We start from the raw sequence: 18,142 nt of genomic DNA on the forward strand, positions 1-18,142 counted from the left end.
CAGGAGCTTAGCCACCACAGTAATGAGAGTGTTAGTAGTAACTAGATAGCTCCAGGGTCCTAGCCTCCTTGCAGCCTCACCTCATGGCTGGCAAAAGCTCTGACTTCTCATGCACTTTGTTCTTTGCTTTGGTTATGCATAATTTATATGGACACTTTGCCTCTGCAAAAATGTGGTACCTGGGGGAGAGTTTAAAAATATTAACACTGCAATAGTCTCTTTAGGAACTTAGGTCTCATGCTGACGCATGCTAGTCTAGGAAATCATATGACTGTGGTTCCTGGCTGAAAGGTCCAACATTTAGAGTGTGACCTCACAAATATCCTGAAACTTCTAACCATACAAATTGGGGATGGTGTGGAATTCCTTGGGGAAACAAGTCTTCGGTTTGACTCACTTCTGCCTTGCACCTTGCACAGTTAAACGTGCACAGTGATAGCATTTGGCACCACCTGCATTCACTGTGCATAAGTGTAAGTGACTACACAGTGGACTGCAGCAGTGGAGAAACAGGTCTCCTAACTCCCCAGGAGGCTCAAACTCTCCACAGAGGTCTCGGTCAGCATGTACCCTACACTACTCAACACTGTAACACGAGCAGCAAAACCTCACAATAGCATTTCCGTCTGTCTCTGATGACATCAGACTTCCAGACTTGGGGGACTCATGCAGCTGCAGCGTCTGAACCATCCCTGTCAAGTTCTACAATGTAGCCACTTCTTTTCTTCTTCAGACAATGAGTAGGGAATGTTGACAAATTAACAAGTGTTTTCAGCTTGCATGTGAATTTTAGAAGGCGCAAATCATGGTGGGAGTGGGAAATAAAGGTCCAATGAACACACCAGAAACATTTTAACCGTTACATTACAGATCTGCTGTGCTCTTTTTGTACAGTTGACCCTATAATCACATTAGGACCATGCAGTAACAGCATCATGTGAAGTATTATGCAATGATAAACACACCCTTACTGCACTGATATCACTGGAGCTGTGTTCATTTACCAGATCCAGATTCTACTGAGAATCTAGCCCATGGTCAGATAATGTGGAATTAAATTACCTTTGGATTTAGTAGTAGTGAGCTATAGAAACGAGGGATTCGTAATTAAATTAAATTACTTGTATTGATCAAGTAAATCCAGTGTCTGGGCTGGATTCTCCTCTCATTCACACTGGTGTGTAACTCCCTTGCATTCAATTCATCACAGTAAAACTCATGTCAGTGAAAGGAGAATTAGACCCTATATACTTAAAAGAGAAATAAAGGGTATGGAAATTATAAAGTACTTATGCCTTATAATTTATAGCTAGGTCCAATTCTGCAAAAGACTATTGATGAACATGAACATAAATAATAACCACAAGATACATTCAGTTGTATTCACACTCTTGTAAGTCATATTCTGCAAACAGATCAGAGCAGTGAATAGTTATTTGGAAGATTATTTGTGGAATGTGAAAGACTCATGAAAATGTCAGTATATTGCCCTCTTGAAATACAGTATCTTTGATAGTCCATTTAGAGCCAGAGTTAGTCACCAGGGCACTTTTGAAAATCACACTATGCACCTATCTGCAATTTTAGGCACCTAAATACATTTAAAAATCTGGTCCTTACTGTTTATAAACATTTCAGCCATTCAATCACGGAAACAGAAGTAATTCCACGTTACTTAAGTGATAAATCACACACCACAAGTCATGTACAACATTCATTAGTACAAAACATTATATGCAAAATATGTGCTTTGACAACTCCTAGGTTGAAATACGTTCATATAAAGTATGTGAACAATTTCAAATAACAAATAAATTTAAAAAAATGGATAGTCTGTAGATAATTCATGAAGAGAAAAAGGCTAAATTTAATCAAATTCATTATAAGGTTTGCTCAGTTCTTCTTCAAGCTTACTTGAAAAATATTCTCCATACATATTCTCAGAACTGCAAGGAATATCTTTTGTTCTAATTCTCAAGCAAACTTTTTGTTCCCTATTTTTTCTCTTTCCATAACCTACTGTACCAGAATTTCACGATATCCCACACATTTATCTAATCAAGGTTTTTGCAACGACCCTCTGCACAGTCTGGCAGAGACGGTATTGATTTAGGAACTAGCAGTTGTGACAATTCAGTCACAGATTGGAGCTGGCTCGGTATGTGGGCTTGTCTGTCATGAGCAGAATTCTGATCCAAGCTGGTCTCATGTTTAAAAAAACAACAACAAAGAGCTACTTTTATCTGTTATGCTCTGAAGGGAAAAGGATTACAAAGGCTAAATAAGCCATCTGAGTACTTAGCCAGCAATCCTAAATAGCACCCTGATAGGAAGTACAGGCAGAGAGCTAATTAAATTAGCCTTCTTTGATTTATCGACAAGCAGAGCAACAGATCACACAGAATTGTCCCACAAAATGAATAAGCATTTTGAGCCACACATTTACTATGGAACTTCCACCCCTGCAAAGCCCTGTCATGGGACTCAAGTTTAACAAGTCCTGATGGTTTAGGTCAATGTCCCTTACTCACTGAAGCAGAGCCATATTGGTAATAATACAGCAAAGCATATTATTTTGCATGCATGATCTTAATCCCATTTTTAATGTCTAGGACAATCTAGTGGTTAATTAGCAATTTGCTGCCCACTACTATGCAAATGAATGACAAGTAAAAGCCTTCTGCATCTGTAATTATTCCATTGATTTACAAGCCACTTTTCCTTCAGTGTTCATTTCTCTGTGTGGGTGCATTCATACATCATGTGTGCCATTATTTTTAGAAGCATGCTCTGTGCCTTTTTGTGCTCTCCTAGTTCCAGCATCCAGTAATTACTACTTTTTGGATACCATGGACCTGATCCTCGGCTAGTGTAAATCGGAATAGCTCCACTGACTTTAATGGAACTATGCCAATTTATGCCAGCTGAGGAGCTGGTCTTATATTTTTAAGAAAGATGTTTTAGGACACTTGGGATTTCTTTGCTGAAAAGTAGTTGAGAATAAGATTCAGAAAAAGTCAGAGTACCATAAATCCTAATTGCAGCTTGCAAACACACACACATGTACATTTATTTATATGTACAGATCTGCTTCTGCTTAATCCCTAGAAGAAATTGTAATACTCTCCTAACATTTGATTTTTCTCCTGAACTGCTTTTATAAGTAAAACACAGAGTATACTTAATCCATTTGGCTACTTTCTCACAGTTTTTACTGGTGGGTTTTTTTAATGTTTTACATTTAGCCTTGGTATTAGAGAGCTCTTGTGTTAAATTAAGTCAATTAATAAATGGAGACATTAAACAATCAATTTTGTCTGCATATCTCCACAGCATTATGTATGGCTGGCTGTAATCACAAGATAAATGCAATGTGCTGATGTATGGTAATGTTCAATAATGCATTCTCCACCAGGCTCAATTCATCAGGGAGTTTTTGTAGGCGGGGGGGGGGAGCATTTGTTATTGGCTGTCTCTGGACCTCAAGGATAACATTCCGGTCCTTTTGATTGGCTGACCCACTGCTGCAAGATTCTAACCATCTTATTTTGATGATGAATATGAAGGCATGCTAAGCTGTGCAGGAGTGTAGTTCTCACAGGCTGCGCTCCTTCCCCAGTCTCAAAGGCTGACAGTCTCCTTCGTTGCTTTCCTCATCAAACAACAACAACAAAAGTTGTGATGCTTTTCTTCACCCAGTGCTTTGGGGCTGTATTAGATCTTATTCACCTTAGGTTTCAACATTACAAGGCTAAGAGGGTTTTTTCAGCTGCTGGGCAACTTGTCTGTGTTGTAAACCCAACACACAGCCTAAAGGTGAGTTAAAAATATGTTTCTATTCCAGTGTTTTATGCTACTCATTTGTTTCTCCATAGGGAGTGAAATGATGTTTTAGCACAATAGGACAGATTGTTGTGAACACATTACTTGCAAAGAGACTGTTTCATATGGTCTTTCTGTTTGGTTTACTTTAGAGCTAAAGGCAAGCAATCAGTGGCTACAGGGAATGCTGTGAAGTTGTTGCTTCTCCCTCTAGTAGCCCCCTCCCAACCCCTTCATCTGTGTATCAAATATTCAAGAGGCAAAGGTTTGGAAAATATTATTGGAAAAGTTAGTTTAATGAAAATCTGTTTCCTTTTGTGAAACAGTGCAAACACAGATCCTGGAAATCTTTCCTAACTGTCTGATACCAAAGGGTAACGTGCTGCTGACTAGCAAGCTGAAGAGGGAGAGAGGGAGGTTTTCTTTGAGAGTTTGTCTATTTCTTCTATAGGGAATCTGAATAATTTCATCTGGCATATAAAGTGATCCATGTCATTTGCAAGGTGAACATATTTTAGTCATGAGTTTAAATTAGCCTTAATAAAGCAAAACCATTTATAGTCACCATAAAAATAACCCTCTTGTTATATTCTCTTAGTAAGTTTCTAGATTTCCATTGACAACGTGGCAGTAGCTGAGCCTATGCCAAACCCCAATGATTGTGATCTCATCTAGAGAGGAGCTAAGCAACTAGTGAGGCAAACAGACTATTGGGAGTCTTTAATTGGTTTATTATGATAACAAATTAGCAGTTTTATCAATGCTCATCTTGGCTGCTGGAGGTCCTCACTGACCTCTCTTGAACAGAATGTCCTGTCCTGCCATCTAAAACCACAGATGGATTCTTTAGGCAGACTCTTGTTGGCCGTTCCAAAGTCCTTGTCAGGAACTCAAAGGGAACCTCTTCCCAGCATAGGGCATTAGGGGATCCTTTGAGAGAACTGGTCTCGCCTCAGAACTCAGGGTCAAAGGGAGGTAGGCACCTAAATGCCTTTAAAATGCCTTTGGTTATTACCACCACAATCTTGTTTTTCATTATTCCAGAAAGTAGCCCTCACAAAATGCAGACTGCTAGGAATGCTATTTACAATGTCGGACAACACTATCTTGGAGAGTCCCACTGATGAGAAGAGGTTATTTCTAGAAGTACAGCCACTCCTGGAGGGTATGTTTCTAAGCATGCTGAGAGCATGTTGGGAACCCCCAGCAGTATGGATGAGTTAGGGCAGGGCTGCAAAGGGAACTTTTTAGCGACTAGCTCACTTCTCATCTCATCTCTTGCAAAGTGATTCTCCCCCTCCCTCACCAATACAACCTATTTAAAAAACCAATTATCTTAAGGTTTGGTGTGACTGTTCAGAATAGGTAGGAACTATGTAGAAAGAAATATGCAGACTCTGTAAGTGGATGGAAGATATTTTAACAAAATGGAGAATTCTACCCTAACCCCTTTGATGTATCACAATAGCAGGAGACCATCAAATCATTCTGCTTAAAACAACAACAAGAAGCAGCAAATTAGTGTCCTAGGTTATTGCCAGTTGAGGTACGGTGGAGCCTAGACAGGTGCCAATCCAGTAGGATGTAGAGTGCCCATGGAAGGCAGTGGAAGTTTAGGGTGCTCAGCCTCTCAGCAGATTGGGCTTGCAGTTAATCAGAGCAATTTCTCTCAGGTTGGAGCTGCAGTCTGTACATTGCAATGCTTTGAAATAATTTGGTGTTTCTCTGCTTTATCCCCAGAAATAAATAATGTCTCACTTTCTGAGCTCATAGTGGCTGAGCCCTTCAGGGCCCTGATTCAGAGCCCACTGCGGTCAAAAGTCTTTCCATTGATCTCACTGGGCTTTGCATCAGGCATTACATGCAGAAGCCTCACTGAAGCAAATGGGAGTTTCAGATTTGGTGGAACAGCAGGATTGAACCCATAACAAAAACTCCCCTTTCCTTCAATGGGAGTGGCTCATATGGCAGGTTTGCAGGATCAGGCCCAGTGAGCCTGTTTCACTGCATACTTTATAACGCTAGGGGGATATGAGTGTGATCAAGAAACCATTTCAATATGAAAAAAACCAATGACTTGTACAGTGAAGTGTGCTGCAAACTTATTAATATATAAGTGCTCTAACTATTACTTGGAACTTGACACAGAACATGATAGTGGTGAAATATTTTCAAAGATAACTGTCACAGGGCTAGCATCTAAAGACTAGAAGGAGATTGGGCCTCATAGTGCTGGGCACTGTACAAATATATAATAAATTACATAAATTATGAACTTTAGAAATAAAGTGTCCCAATATATTAAAATACAAGTGATGTATTACAGTACTTTAAAATAAAAAGCCAAATATACTCCTTAGGTGACTTACAGTATTATGACAAACTTTGATGTCCCATATTTGATGATCCATGTTTTGGTCATTTTAACCATAATTTTTTTTGGACAATCCTAAAATATAAAACAGGATGTAACAATGAGAGTACAAATCTGACTGAGAACAAGGGCCATGAACACAGGCACTTTCCTCACCCAAAATGATGAACATTTGTGCTCACTCTAAAACTGTGATCTCTTTGGGCAGGGGTTGCTCTTACAGTAGCAATCAGATCTGTGCAGCGCCTAGCACAATGGAGCACTGATGTGATTGCTACTTGACAGATCCTCCATTGGTGTACACTGGCATAGCTCCACTGAAGTCAGTTTGCGCCAGAGCCCTGGTCCTGCACCATTAAAGTCAATGGGGGCTTTCAGTGCATGTAAGATCAAGCCCAATCTGAGGCTCTGTGGTTACACATCATGTACATTTGACATGATTCAGTGATCCTGTATTTATCAAGATGTTTACTTGCCAATGCAGTGCCAGGAAATGCTAATATTCTGCAGAAAGAGATATGTGAAGTTCCAGTCTTCCTAACATGATGGTAAATCCAGGGGAATTTCAGTGAAGTCAATGGAATTACTCCAGATTCATTCCAGTGTACTGTAACTGAGATCAGAATTCAGCCCTAAGACTGTAAAGAATGTGTTACTTTACCAATTCCTTTAGTGCTGGTCTCTATGTTGGCAGTAAAATAGACACTTACAAACATATATTCATCCTCAGGCAGAAAAGACTTAACTAGGGAGGCTTATGCTCCATTTAGTGTATTTTTTAAAAAATCCTAAAATATCAATGCAGATAGCTGTATTGATCCGCTGTTATTTTCTCTTCATATAACAGACTAACACAGGCAGCTGTAAACAAGGACAGACAAGATTACAACCATCGCCCTCAATTTTCTTTATTTGATGTGGGTATAAATAGGTTTTTTGAAGCCTATTTCTCTTTCTTGCAGTTTTTTGTACTTTCTCCTTTCGTGAGCTTTCACAAGAATGCCACAAGCATCTTAAAACCAGAGGCATGTGCTGAGCTGTAATCAAAATTCACTTGCTGAGCAGAGAAAATCATGTATTTACCATGCTTCTATAGGTCACCTTCATTCCCAATCATATTATATCCATTACTTAGCAACCCGAGATTCCTTCAAGCATACAGACAATGTGATGCCTCCCTTTTGAAATAAAAGGCAAAAGCATTATTATGTAGCTAGCCACTAGCTAAATGATTACATTCTTTAAGACCATGATAATTAAAGGGGGTTGCTTAAAGAAGCAATGCTTCTATTAGGGATGCTCTAGACAGTATTTGGTCCTGCCATAAGGGCAGGGGACTGGACTCGATGACCTCTCGAGGTCCCTTCCAGTCCTAGAGCCTATGAGTCTATGAGTCTCATTGTGCCTGGATAAAGGCCATTTAGCTTACTGTGAAAGTTTTAAGTACTTTCTCTACGTGGAGAGAACAGGAATGTATCCTGATTCATGTGCAAAGAAGGGTCAATGTGTTTTCTTTCTTTTCTTTCCTTTCATTTTCTTTTCTTCCATTAATGATAACTCCACTGTACAGGTTCCTCAGCCCCTCTGACACCTTCCTTCCATCAGCCCTTTCATGTCTTATATTTCAATTCCCAAACAGAACATAAGAATGCAGGAAATTACAGGGATGGCAGAAGACCAGTGAACTCAAAAGTCTCTGCTTCTTTCCTTTTGCTGCAGCAGTTCAGCCTTACTGTGGAGTATTTCCTCCTTAATTATTAATTATTATTATTATTATTATTAATGATGATGATAACAGTCACAGTAACAATAATATAATATTTTTATTACGGTTGTGCCTATAGACCCTAATCAAGATAAAGGCTGTATTGTGCTAGACACTGTACACACACATAATAAAAAGACAGCCCCTAAAACTTACAATTTATGCCCTGGTGACTTTATGTAACTCTAACTTGTTGTGATTAACACCACCTTCCTTTGTCTATTTCATATTCTTGGTGTAAATAAGTGTGTTGTTCTTATGAGACCATCTTTTCTCCCTTCTACAGGACTTTTAGGCTCTCATGACATTAAATATGGTTCCTTATGATAAAGAGGTGCCTAAACACAGTTTAATCTTGTAGCCATTCAGAGTATTGCATGGCTCACAAGGCTAAACTGTTATAACCAGATCTTAAAAAAACCCAAACAAATCTGCTTTAACTGAAGGAGAGAAGGGTTTTTAATCCTGTTATAATACTTTGTCTCCATGCACATTGGTCAGCCAGACAGCATTGTAATCCACTTTATCCCCAACAGACTTTGAACCAGGATTAAGTGCCGTGGTATATTGTACACATGTGGGATTTAATTATTTATTTAGTGTAAGGAAAGAGAGAGAGGCAGCTTGAAACGTGCTGCTAACAACCCACTCTGCTATATTGTCCCACTCTCCCCACCCAGAAGCCCTTCCTTTCTGGTTCAGGATTCTGACTAGTTTAGTTCATCGGGCAATTTCCCATATTAAGTAGTACTACAGTAACAATCACCACTAGAGGGCATTCAGAATACAATGTGTACACACATACTACACCTGATCTTAGCTCCCAGAGATAAACATGGTTAGTCTGATAGTGCAAATGAGTCCTTATTAGCTTTAGGTTATTTCTCAATTAGTATTTGACACAGTGTAATTTGAAGAAGAGGTAAAAGCTTTAGCTAAAGCCTTAAATATGAGCATACTGTCCCCAGAGAAGGCGCCAACCATAGCTGACTCGCTGCATCTCTTAACCACTGCCTCAGCTGAACAGGCTTCAAAATGTAAACCTGGAAATCAGCTTAATGACAAATAGCCAAGAAACCTCCACAGTTTGCTACATCTCTGTGCAAACGCAACCATCGTGATTCACGCACAACCCTTTTCCTGCATCAAAGGCATGTGGGAGCATGCTTCACTGACTCTCCCTTGGGGGAGACCATCTATTAATGCCACTATCTATCTAATCCCTGGAGTTCTTCTCTGTTGTAACCCATTAACCCTGAGTTTATACACACACCCCACAGAGGCTTAGGACGGGGCAACAAGGGCTTCATTTTCAATGTCTAACACGGACATTACAGTGTAAAATTAGGACAGCTCAGAGTTTAAATGTAATCAGATAGAACAGCAATTGTGATCTCTCCTAAGAGAAAATAAAGCAAAAGAAATGGCGGGGAAAATAGTTTCTGACTTAATAGTCTTAAACTGGCCCCCTTCTTGTGGGAGATTAACTATTGCTGTTGTCTGTTGTGATACAGCACTGGGGGCAGGGGGAGGATAGGTAAATATGATATTTGGTGTTGAGAGGAATGTGATTTTAAAGAAGTTTTTATTAAAAAGAAAAAGTTCCTCACAAGAAGTTTCAAGTCAGGCATTTTCAACAGAAGACAGTGCAGTTATTATAATATTAGAGAAATACCCATCTTCTCAGCAGGGGATTTGACAGCAGGTGTTTATAACTAGCTATCTAATACGGTCCCACATGCTGATCCATCAGCACCACCCACAACACACTATAGCCATCATCTTTCAATGTAATTCTTAATTCTATTGCACATAATGGGCCAATACATCTCTGGAGAAATGTAGACCCATAGGGTGACTATTGCTAACACAATGGGTGCAAATGAAAGAGATGCATGAATGAAAGGCCTGACAATGTGAAATGAGTTGATAGGTCTCGATCCAGTTCCCAGTGGACATGTGTTGAACAAAAAATAATCACAGCTGGCACTAATTGACATGCTTTGTAGGTTACTCAACAGAGAAGCCACAGATTAAATGCAATATTGTGAGCCCCATGCATTCAAAAATCATAGGTTTAGGCACTCCCAAATTATGAGTTTGGCTCAAAAATAATGAGATTTAAATAAGAATAAATGTTGGGCTTTTTTTGTCTTTTGGTGTTGGAGACTTTATGGTCTGTTTTCAAGTTTTTCTCTGCACCCATGAGGGCTAAAAACGTGCTTTTCTTCCTTAAATGAAAGCTGAGCTGCTCAGGTTCCAGCATGTGGGGTGGGGGCTCATAGCAGACCTTCAAAATTGCTAGACTTGCAATAAAATTGTCCAACTTGGCAACACTGCTATGTTCATGGAGACTGAATTACCTTCTCACCGTCCTTATAAGTCAGGGTAAGACATCTTCCCAGTACAGGGTGGGGAAGCTTTATTCTGACCCAGTTCTGGGAATAAACAGAAGCTATAATAAATGTCTGACACACAGGCATACTGATAAGAGACTGGACATTATTTCCTGGTTCTACTCATCTGACCTGGGTCAGGGTGACAAAGGTTCATACTCCTGCCATATGAGAGGGATCAATAACCTGGGGAGTCAGTTTACACAGAGGATTCCAGAGCTGTCAATCTGGCACCTCTCCAGTGCACATTTACACACACAAAAGAAAATAAAAGGCCCCTTCATTTGCCTTCAGAGATGTTGCCCCTAGGCCTGTGCCTGGGAGGTGGGAAGGGAAAGAATGCAGTTTCAGTTTGATAGGATGAAGCTTTCTTTAGAAAATCAAAAGTGATCTAGGAAATATTTTGCTCCCATTATGCTCAATTTTTATAATAGTTGCAGTAATGCAAGTAGAGATGAGCTGCCAAATTCAGTTGATCAGGATCTAGATCCAAACTTTGCCAGTTTGTGTGTGTTCGGAGCTGAGGTTTTTGTCTGGACACAGCTGTAAATGTGAGGAATTTCCTAGCATGCCTTTTTGTCCTGATAGGGGTTATATTTGGAAATTGAAAATCTGACTGTCACGGCATTCAACACCTTATTGGATTGCTTCATTTTTATTTCTTTTCATAGCCTGCCTCTTTCTGTAAAGCACCTTCCTCTCCTTTCTGTTGTTCCTCACACTGCCACTTGTCTGCTGTTAGAAAACCTGAAGCAAAAGATTTTCCTGCTTGCTTTTTAGTAACCTGATTTTGGCCTGCTCCTGTCCCCACTGAAGTAAAACTCCAGAGACTTCAGAGCAGGAGTGGGTTCCTGATTTGCAATTTAACTAATTGAAACAAAAGTACAATCATTTTTCCATGCAATCAATTCAGCTATTGATAGACTATGCCAGCAAAACAATCACCAGTCAGAAGATATTCAGGAACTGTAAAAGCAGAGAGATTTAGCCCCTTTCACTTCATTGATGTAAATGGAAACATGTGGCTAAATCCGAATGCATCATGTACCTTCAGACATTTGTCAATATCTCTGTTTATTGGAATTAGTTTCTAGGGATAGATGGGTTCAGTGGCAGGAATGAGTATAGCTGCACGAGGGATAAAATTTCAGTGGTTCATGGAGATTTTCTAGTAACCTCAGTGTGAGCGTCATCTTCTTCTTTAACACTTAGCCAGACAGTCAGCCATAGCGATCGTTCGCCATTTGACCTGTTCCTACACAACTGCAAAGGCTTGATGGCCTGAGAGTCTGACACCACATACAAGATTTCTGCTTGATGCATGAAACATATTCTACTCAAGTGTTCTATATTAAGAGGAGGGGAGGGAGAAATATCCTGGCATTTCAGATGAGCTGCCTTACATATACTCAGTGTACCACCTGAATCAAAAAACAGTTAATGTATTTAGAGGCATTTCTGAATGTCTGGCAAACATTAATGGATTTATCCTCACATCATCCCTGTGCAGAAGGAATGTGTTGTTATCCTTATTTTACTGATGGTGAAATTGAGAAGAGCAAGAATAATTAAAGGTCTTGAGAACATGACCTATGAAGGAAGGCTGAAGGAATTGGGTTTGTTTAGTTTGGAAAAGAGAAGACTGAAAGGGGACATGATAGCAGTTTTCAGGTATCTAAAAGGGTGTCATCAGGAGGAGGGAGAAAACTTGTTCACCTTAGCCTCCAATGATAGAACAAGAAGCAACGGGTTTAAACTGCAGCAAGGGAGATTTAGGTTGGACATTAGGAAAAAGTTCCTAACTGTCAGGGTAGTTAAACACTGGAATAGATTGCCTAGGGAAGTTGTGGAATCTCCATCTCTGGAGATATTTAAGAGTAGGTTAGATAAATGTCTATTAGGGATGGTCTAGACAGTATTTGGTCCTGCCATGAGGGCAGGGGACTGGACTCGATGACCTCTTGAGGTCCCTTCCAGTCCTAGAGTCTATGAGTCTATGAGCTCCAGAGAAGTTAGGTGACTTGCCAAAATCCCACAGGAAATCTGTGGCACAGATTGGAATAGAATCCAAATCCCCTGACTCCCAGGCCTGGAGCTTACCAACACTATCCTTTCTCTGGCACTATCTGTCCATTCAAATGAAAGGCAAAGCACAGAAAAATGGAGCACAAATGAGACAGAAAAAAATTGGATCAAATCAGTAACCTCTCATTGTGTAGAAAACAAATAGAGGCTACAGATAAACAATAAGGTAGGCTTCAACAGAGCAGAGAAGAGCATCACCCCATCAGAAAATGAAAACATGCTTACAATGTTAGAGACTGCCATGTGGAAAATAAGCAACGTAATAAGTATGAAAACCTAGTAAAGAAACACAAAGGGGGTTCTGTGTACTGGCTGGGGTAGGCAGAAGGTTACGGTCACCTTCAGGCTTTGCTAAATGAGAGTTTGAGACGGTAACTGCAGGATGATGCTATTGATAGTGTCAGAATATTTAGCACTGCAGACCCACATCCTGTAAACATATTTGTACTGGACTTTAAGCACAGGAGTAGTACCATGAACTTAAAGGGATTGCTTAGAATGCTTAGAATTTAGCGAGTGTGTAGGGCTGGGGCCTTAGTCATCTGTCTTCAAGTTAGAGGTATCCAAATTTCATTCAGCTGGAGCCTGTAGTAGGAACTTGCCAGGAACCTGAGAGCCACACTTAATATGTATAAAACAGAATAGAATTCAACCACCTTCTCCTTTTAATAGGGAGGTACATGCTAGAAAAATTACTAGTCTCAGTGCTGCAATGCATCATCCGCTCCAATCAAGATTCAGGGTTGCATATTGGGACCTGTAGTCTCTACTGTCTGCATCCCTCTGATAATAAGGACAACTGTAAACTACATTTTAGAGCAGGGGTAGGCAACCTATGGCACAGATGCCGAAGGCAGCACTCGAGCTGATTTTCAGTGGCACTCACACTGTCCAGGTCCTGGCCACTGGTCCGGGGGGCTCTGCATTTTAATTTTAATTTAAATGAAGCTTCTAAAACATTTTAAAAACCTTATTTACTTTACATACAACAATTGTTTAGTTATATATTATAGACATAGAGAGAGACCTTCTAAAAACCTTAAAATGTATTACTGGCATGTGAAACCTTAAATCAGAGTGAATAAATGAAGACTTGGCACACCACTTCTGACTGGTTGCTGACCCCAGTTTTAGAGTTATGTGAGCCAGATTTGGCTTGTGGGCTGCATGTAAGTTTCTTCTTCTGAGAGGTACTAAGAGCTCGAGAGAAGATGTCTCTGATTATACATAGCTATCACCTAACAAGTAGTATATCCAGCCAGGCCACTTCCAGGTCTGAGACCATAGCTAACAAAAAATGGTTCCTTTGGTTTGACGAAAAGAAAATCTAGCCAAGATTGCCAGACCTCTTTAAGATAAACACAGGTGATATGGATATGATCACAGCATCCAAACATGATATGCAATATGATTTTACAAGAGTGTGCAAGTTGCCTCAAGGTACAGAGAAGGCACCATGCTTCCTGTCCCAAAAGGCATACAGTCTAATTTCAGATAACATCAAAAAGAGGGTAGCCACAAAACAATAGTGTGAGGGCAGAGGAGAAAAGTATGGACTGCATCACTAAGATTGTGTGGTTACTCAGTGAAGATGTGGAAGATACTTAGCAATGTGAAACAGCCATTTAATTTTAAAAAAGGGTCTATACACAAATAAATACATGTCCTTGACTCCTTTCTTGTAGGAGTCATGGAAGATGGAGCTCTTCAGGAGAAGTGGAGAATGGCTTTTCACACTAGCTCAGGAAATATGTAGGGAGGGCAGTTGAAGCTGATAAACAGGGCATTGATGCAGTCACCACTGGATTAGGAAAGGGACAGTGTGGGTGGCTAGGCTGGATAAGCAGGCAAGGGCAGAGCTGTGCAGGCCCTGGAGTCCAAGTACAGGAAGTTTAAACCTACAGTGGAGAAGGGGAGCCAGTGGAGTATTTTTAAGGCAGTCGGGTTGATGTGGGCAGATCACCAGGCTAGGAATATCATTTTAGCAACTAGTGACAAAGAGTCCTGTGGCACCTTATAGACTAACGGACGTATTGGAGCATAAGCTTTTGTGGGTGAATATCCACTTGCGTCTGACAAAGTGGGTATTCACCCACGAAAGCTCATGCTCCAATACGCCTGTTAGTCTATAAGGTGCCACAAGATTCTGTCACTGTTTACAGATCCAGACTAACACAGCTACCCCTCTGATTTTAGCAACTATGTTTAATAGTTATTGTAAAGGAGGGTGTTGTGGGTGTAGGGGAGACCAGAGATGAGAAGAATTACTCCAAAATATGCTTAGGGGTATGTCAGTCACTCACTGATATGTACAGGCAATGTGAAATACATTACTAAATGGAGAAGACAGAGTGCTCCATATCCAGTTGCCTACAGCAAGCCATGTTTTAAGTAGGGCTGAGAGAATAATTTGCTCAATCAATTTAGCTTCTTTCTCCTTGTGGAATGTCTGCAACTGGATCAAGGTTTCCTTGCTTAAATAAATGTTATGATTATTTTTTTAACTCTATGACTTGCTCACAAGCAGTTCTCTAGCAATCACGTTAAGGGCATTTTAGAAAATATCTTTCCCTCCTCTGGGCCACACAGACTTGTCTGAGGTGTCATTCCTAAAAATAATTAAGCTGTTTATAATACTTATTGGCTGGGATGCAGAGTTTAAATTTAATTTTCTGTCCTCTCATTCCCACAAAGTAATTCTGTCTAGTTGGTGGGTCATGGTCCTACTTGCAAATAGGGGGGCAGGAGTCAGATCCATGTTTGACTTTAATTTTCTCTGTGCCAGGGCTCTAGTGAGGGGCTTGAGGAACTACTGTCAGGGTCCCATCCCCTGTAAAATACCCCACTTGTGCATGAATGCTTGACAGTGAACTCTTGACAATGAACTCTCCTCACACACTTTTCAGTGTTTGTAGACTGTGAACACAAAAAAGGCAGCCAGGTGGCTGAATCAAATTCATTTTAAACTGGAATGAATACTTGCAGGCAGTTTTTTATATAGTTTCAACTAGCTCAGGATTTAAGATATCTTGTGAAAACAGATATAAGCACTTGTGGTAGTTCTAAATCATTTCACCCAATTCCCCCTTGCAGCCTTACTGGAATCTTCCTTCCAATTGTAACTTTTGCCTGGAATCTCAGAAGAGTGTAAATCAGCCAGGAAATAATATAGCTTTAAAATAAATGAAACTTTTACTGGATTTCTTAGTGTAACAGAAAATATTTCAGAAGGAGACTCAAAGCTAAGCTTATGAGAGGTGGTATAAACACAGCCACAGGCTTGTAAATAACAAAGTCCTGATTACCAAGCCTGAATTTTTCTTTCAGGCTGTTGGTGCAAGATGAAGACACTATCAGAAAACAGATCTGAAACTAGCTGAATCTCTCCAGCGGCCTGGCGGGGCAATTGTGGATAATTTTACATTTCAGTTAAACTGGAAACGTTAGCTTAACTTGCAAGGTATCTCTCAATAATTTTTCCATCCTTTAATGTATTTTTAATAGTGAGCCAATGATTAGAAAGAATCTTCCTTGATTCACAGATAAATCCAGCAGCAATAGTATGTTACCCTTGGCGGTGTCAAGGCACTAAGCCTGATTATTGTTTAAGCTAAAGTCACTTTGATTTGCCAGAAGCCAACCAACCTCCTTTAGCAAGAGAACTGAGGCCTGGTCTACACTGTGCGTTTAAACCGATTTTAGCAGCGTTAAACCAATTTAACACTGCACCTGTCCACACAACGAGGCCCTTTATATCTATATAAAGGGCTCTTTAAACCAGTTTCTGTACTCCTCCCTGACGAGAGGAGTAGTGCTGAAATCGGTATTACCATATCAGATTAGGATTAGTGTGGCTGCAAATCAACGGTATTGGCCTCTGGGTGGTATCCCACAGTGCACCATTGTGACCGCTCTGGACAGCAATCTGAACTCGGATGCAGTGGCCAGGTAGACAGGAAAAGCCTCGCGAACTTTTGAATTTCATTTCCTGTTTGCCCAGTGTGGAGCTCTGATCAGCACAGGTGGCGATGCAGTCCCAAATCCAAAAAGAGCTCCAGCGTGGACCGTGCGGGAGATACTGTATCTGACTGCTGTATGGGGAGACAAATCTGTTCTATCAGAGCTCCATTACAGAAGACGAAATGCCAAAGCATTTGAAAAAAATCTCCAGGCTATGATACAGAGTCCACAGCACAGTGCTGCGTGACAAGCGTAACGGAAAGCCAAAGAATCAAATGGACGCTCATGGAGGGAGGGAGGAGGGACTGAGGACTCCAGTTATCCCACAGTCCCCAGCAGTCTCTGAAAAGTATTTGCATTCTTGGCTGAGCTCCCAATGCCTGTAGGGTAAAACACATTGTCCGGGGTGGTTCAGGGTATAGCTCGTTAATTTATCGCCCTCCCCCCCATGAAAGAAAAGGGGAAAAAATCGTTTCTTGACTCTTTTCAATATCACCCTATGTCTACTGCATGCTGCTGGTAGACGCGATGCTGCAGCAGTGAACAGCAGTATCCTCTCCCCTCCCCGGTGGCAGACGGTATAGTGCAGTAGGACTAGTAGCCATCCTCGTCATCATCCTGTGAGTGTTCCTGGCTGGCCTCAGGTGAGATCGGCCAGGGGCGCCTGGGTAAATTTAGGAATGACTCCCGGTCATTCCCAGTAGATGGTACAGAATGGCTGGTAACCGTCTTCATCATAGCAACTGGGGGCTGAGTTCCATCAGCCCCCTCCCTTTCATGTGTAAAGAAAAGATTCTCTACTGCCTGGACTATCATAGCAGCTGGAGGCTGCCTCCCCCTCATTTTATCTCACTAACAAGTCAGTGTTTCTTATTCCTGCATTCTTTATTACTTCATAGACTCATAGACTCTAGGACTGGAAGGGACCTCGAGAGGTCATCGAGTCCAGTCCCCTGCCCTCATGGCAGGACCAAATACTGTCTAGACCATCCCTAATAGACATTTATCTAACCTACTCTTAAATATCTCCAGAGATGGAGATTCCACAACTTCCCTAGGAAATCTATTCCAGTGTTTAACTACCCTGACAGTTAGGAACTTTTTCCTAATGTCCAACCTAAATCTCCCTTGCTGCAGTTTAAGCCCATTGCTTCTTGTTCTATCATTGGAGGCTAAGGAGAACAAGTTTTCTCCCTCCTCCTGATGACACCCTTTTAGATACCTGAAAACTGCTATCATGTCCCCTCTCAGTCTTCTCTTTTCCAAACTAAACAAATCCAATTCCTTCAGCCTTCCTTCATAGGTCATGTTCTCAAGACCTTTAATCATTCTCGTTGCTCTTCTCTGGACCCTCTCCAGTTTCTCCACATCTTTCTTGAAATGCGGTGCCCAGAACTGGACACAATACTCCAGTTGAGGTCTAACCAGCGCAGAGTAAAGCGGAAGAATGACTTCTCATGTCTTGTTTATAACACATCTGTTAATGCATCCCAGCATCACGTTTGCTTTTTTTGCAACAGTATCACACTGTTGACTCATATTAAGCTTGTGGTCCACTATGACCCCTAGATCTCTTTCTGCCATACTCCTTCCTAGACAGTCTCTTCCCATTCTGTATGTGTGAAACTGATTGTTCCTTCCTAAGTGGAGCACTTTGCATTTATCTTTATTGAACTTCATCCTGTTTACTTCAGACCATTTCTCCAATTTGTCCAGATCATTTTGAATTTTGACCCTGTC

The 18,142-nt window shown here is 40.8% G+C and overlaps 1 protein-coding gene across 1 annotated transcript in view; it reads left to right on the forward strand.

The window, feature by feature from the left end:
• Positions 1–3,589: 3,589 nt before the first annotated feature.
• The window catches only part of SIAH3 (siah E3 ubiquitin protein ligase family member 3), a 76,672-nt gene continuing 62,119 nt past the window's right edge, over positions 3,590–18,142 (forward strand). Inside the window, exon 1 of the mRNA XM_030551182.1 lies at positions 3,590–3,816. Within this exon, the coding sequence (XP_030407042.1) occupies positions 3,682–3,816 (135 nt within the window). The 5' untranslated portion in view covers positions 3,590–3,681. The remainder of the gene's footprint in view (positions 3,817–18,142) is intronic.

This window comes from Gopherus evgoodei, chromosome 1, assembly GCF_007399415.2.
Source record: "Gopherus evgoodei ecotype Sinaloan lineage chromosome 1, rGopEvg1_v1.p, whole genome shotgun sequence".
NCBI classification, from domain to species: domain Eukaryota; kingdom Metazoa; phylum Chordata; order Testudines; family Testudinidae; genus Gopherus; species Gopherus evgoodei.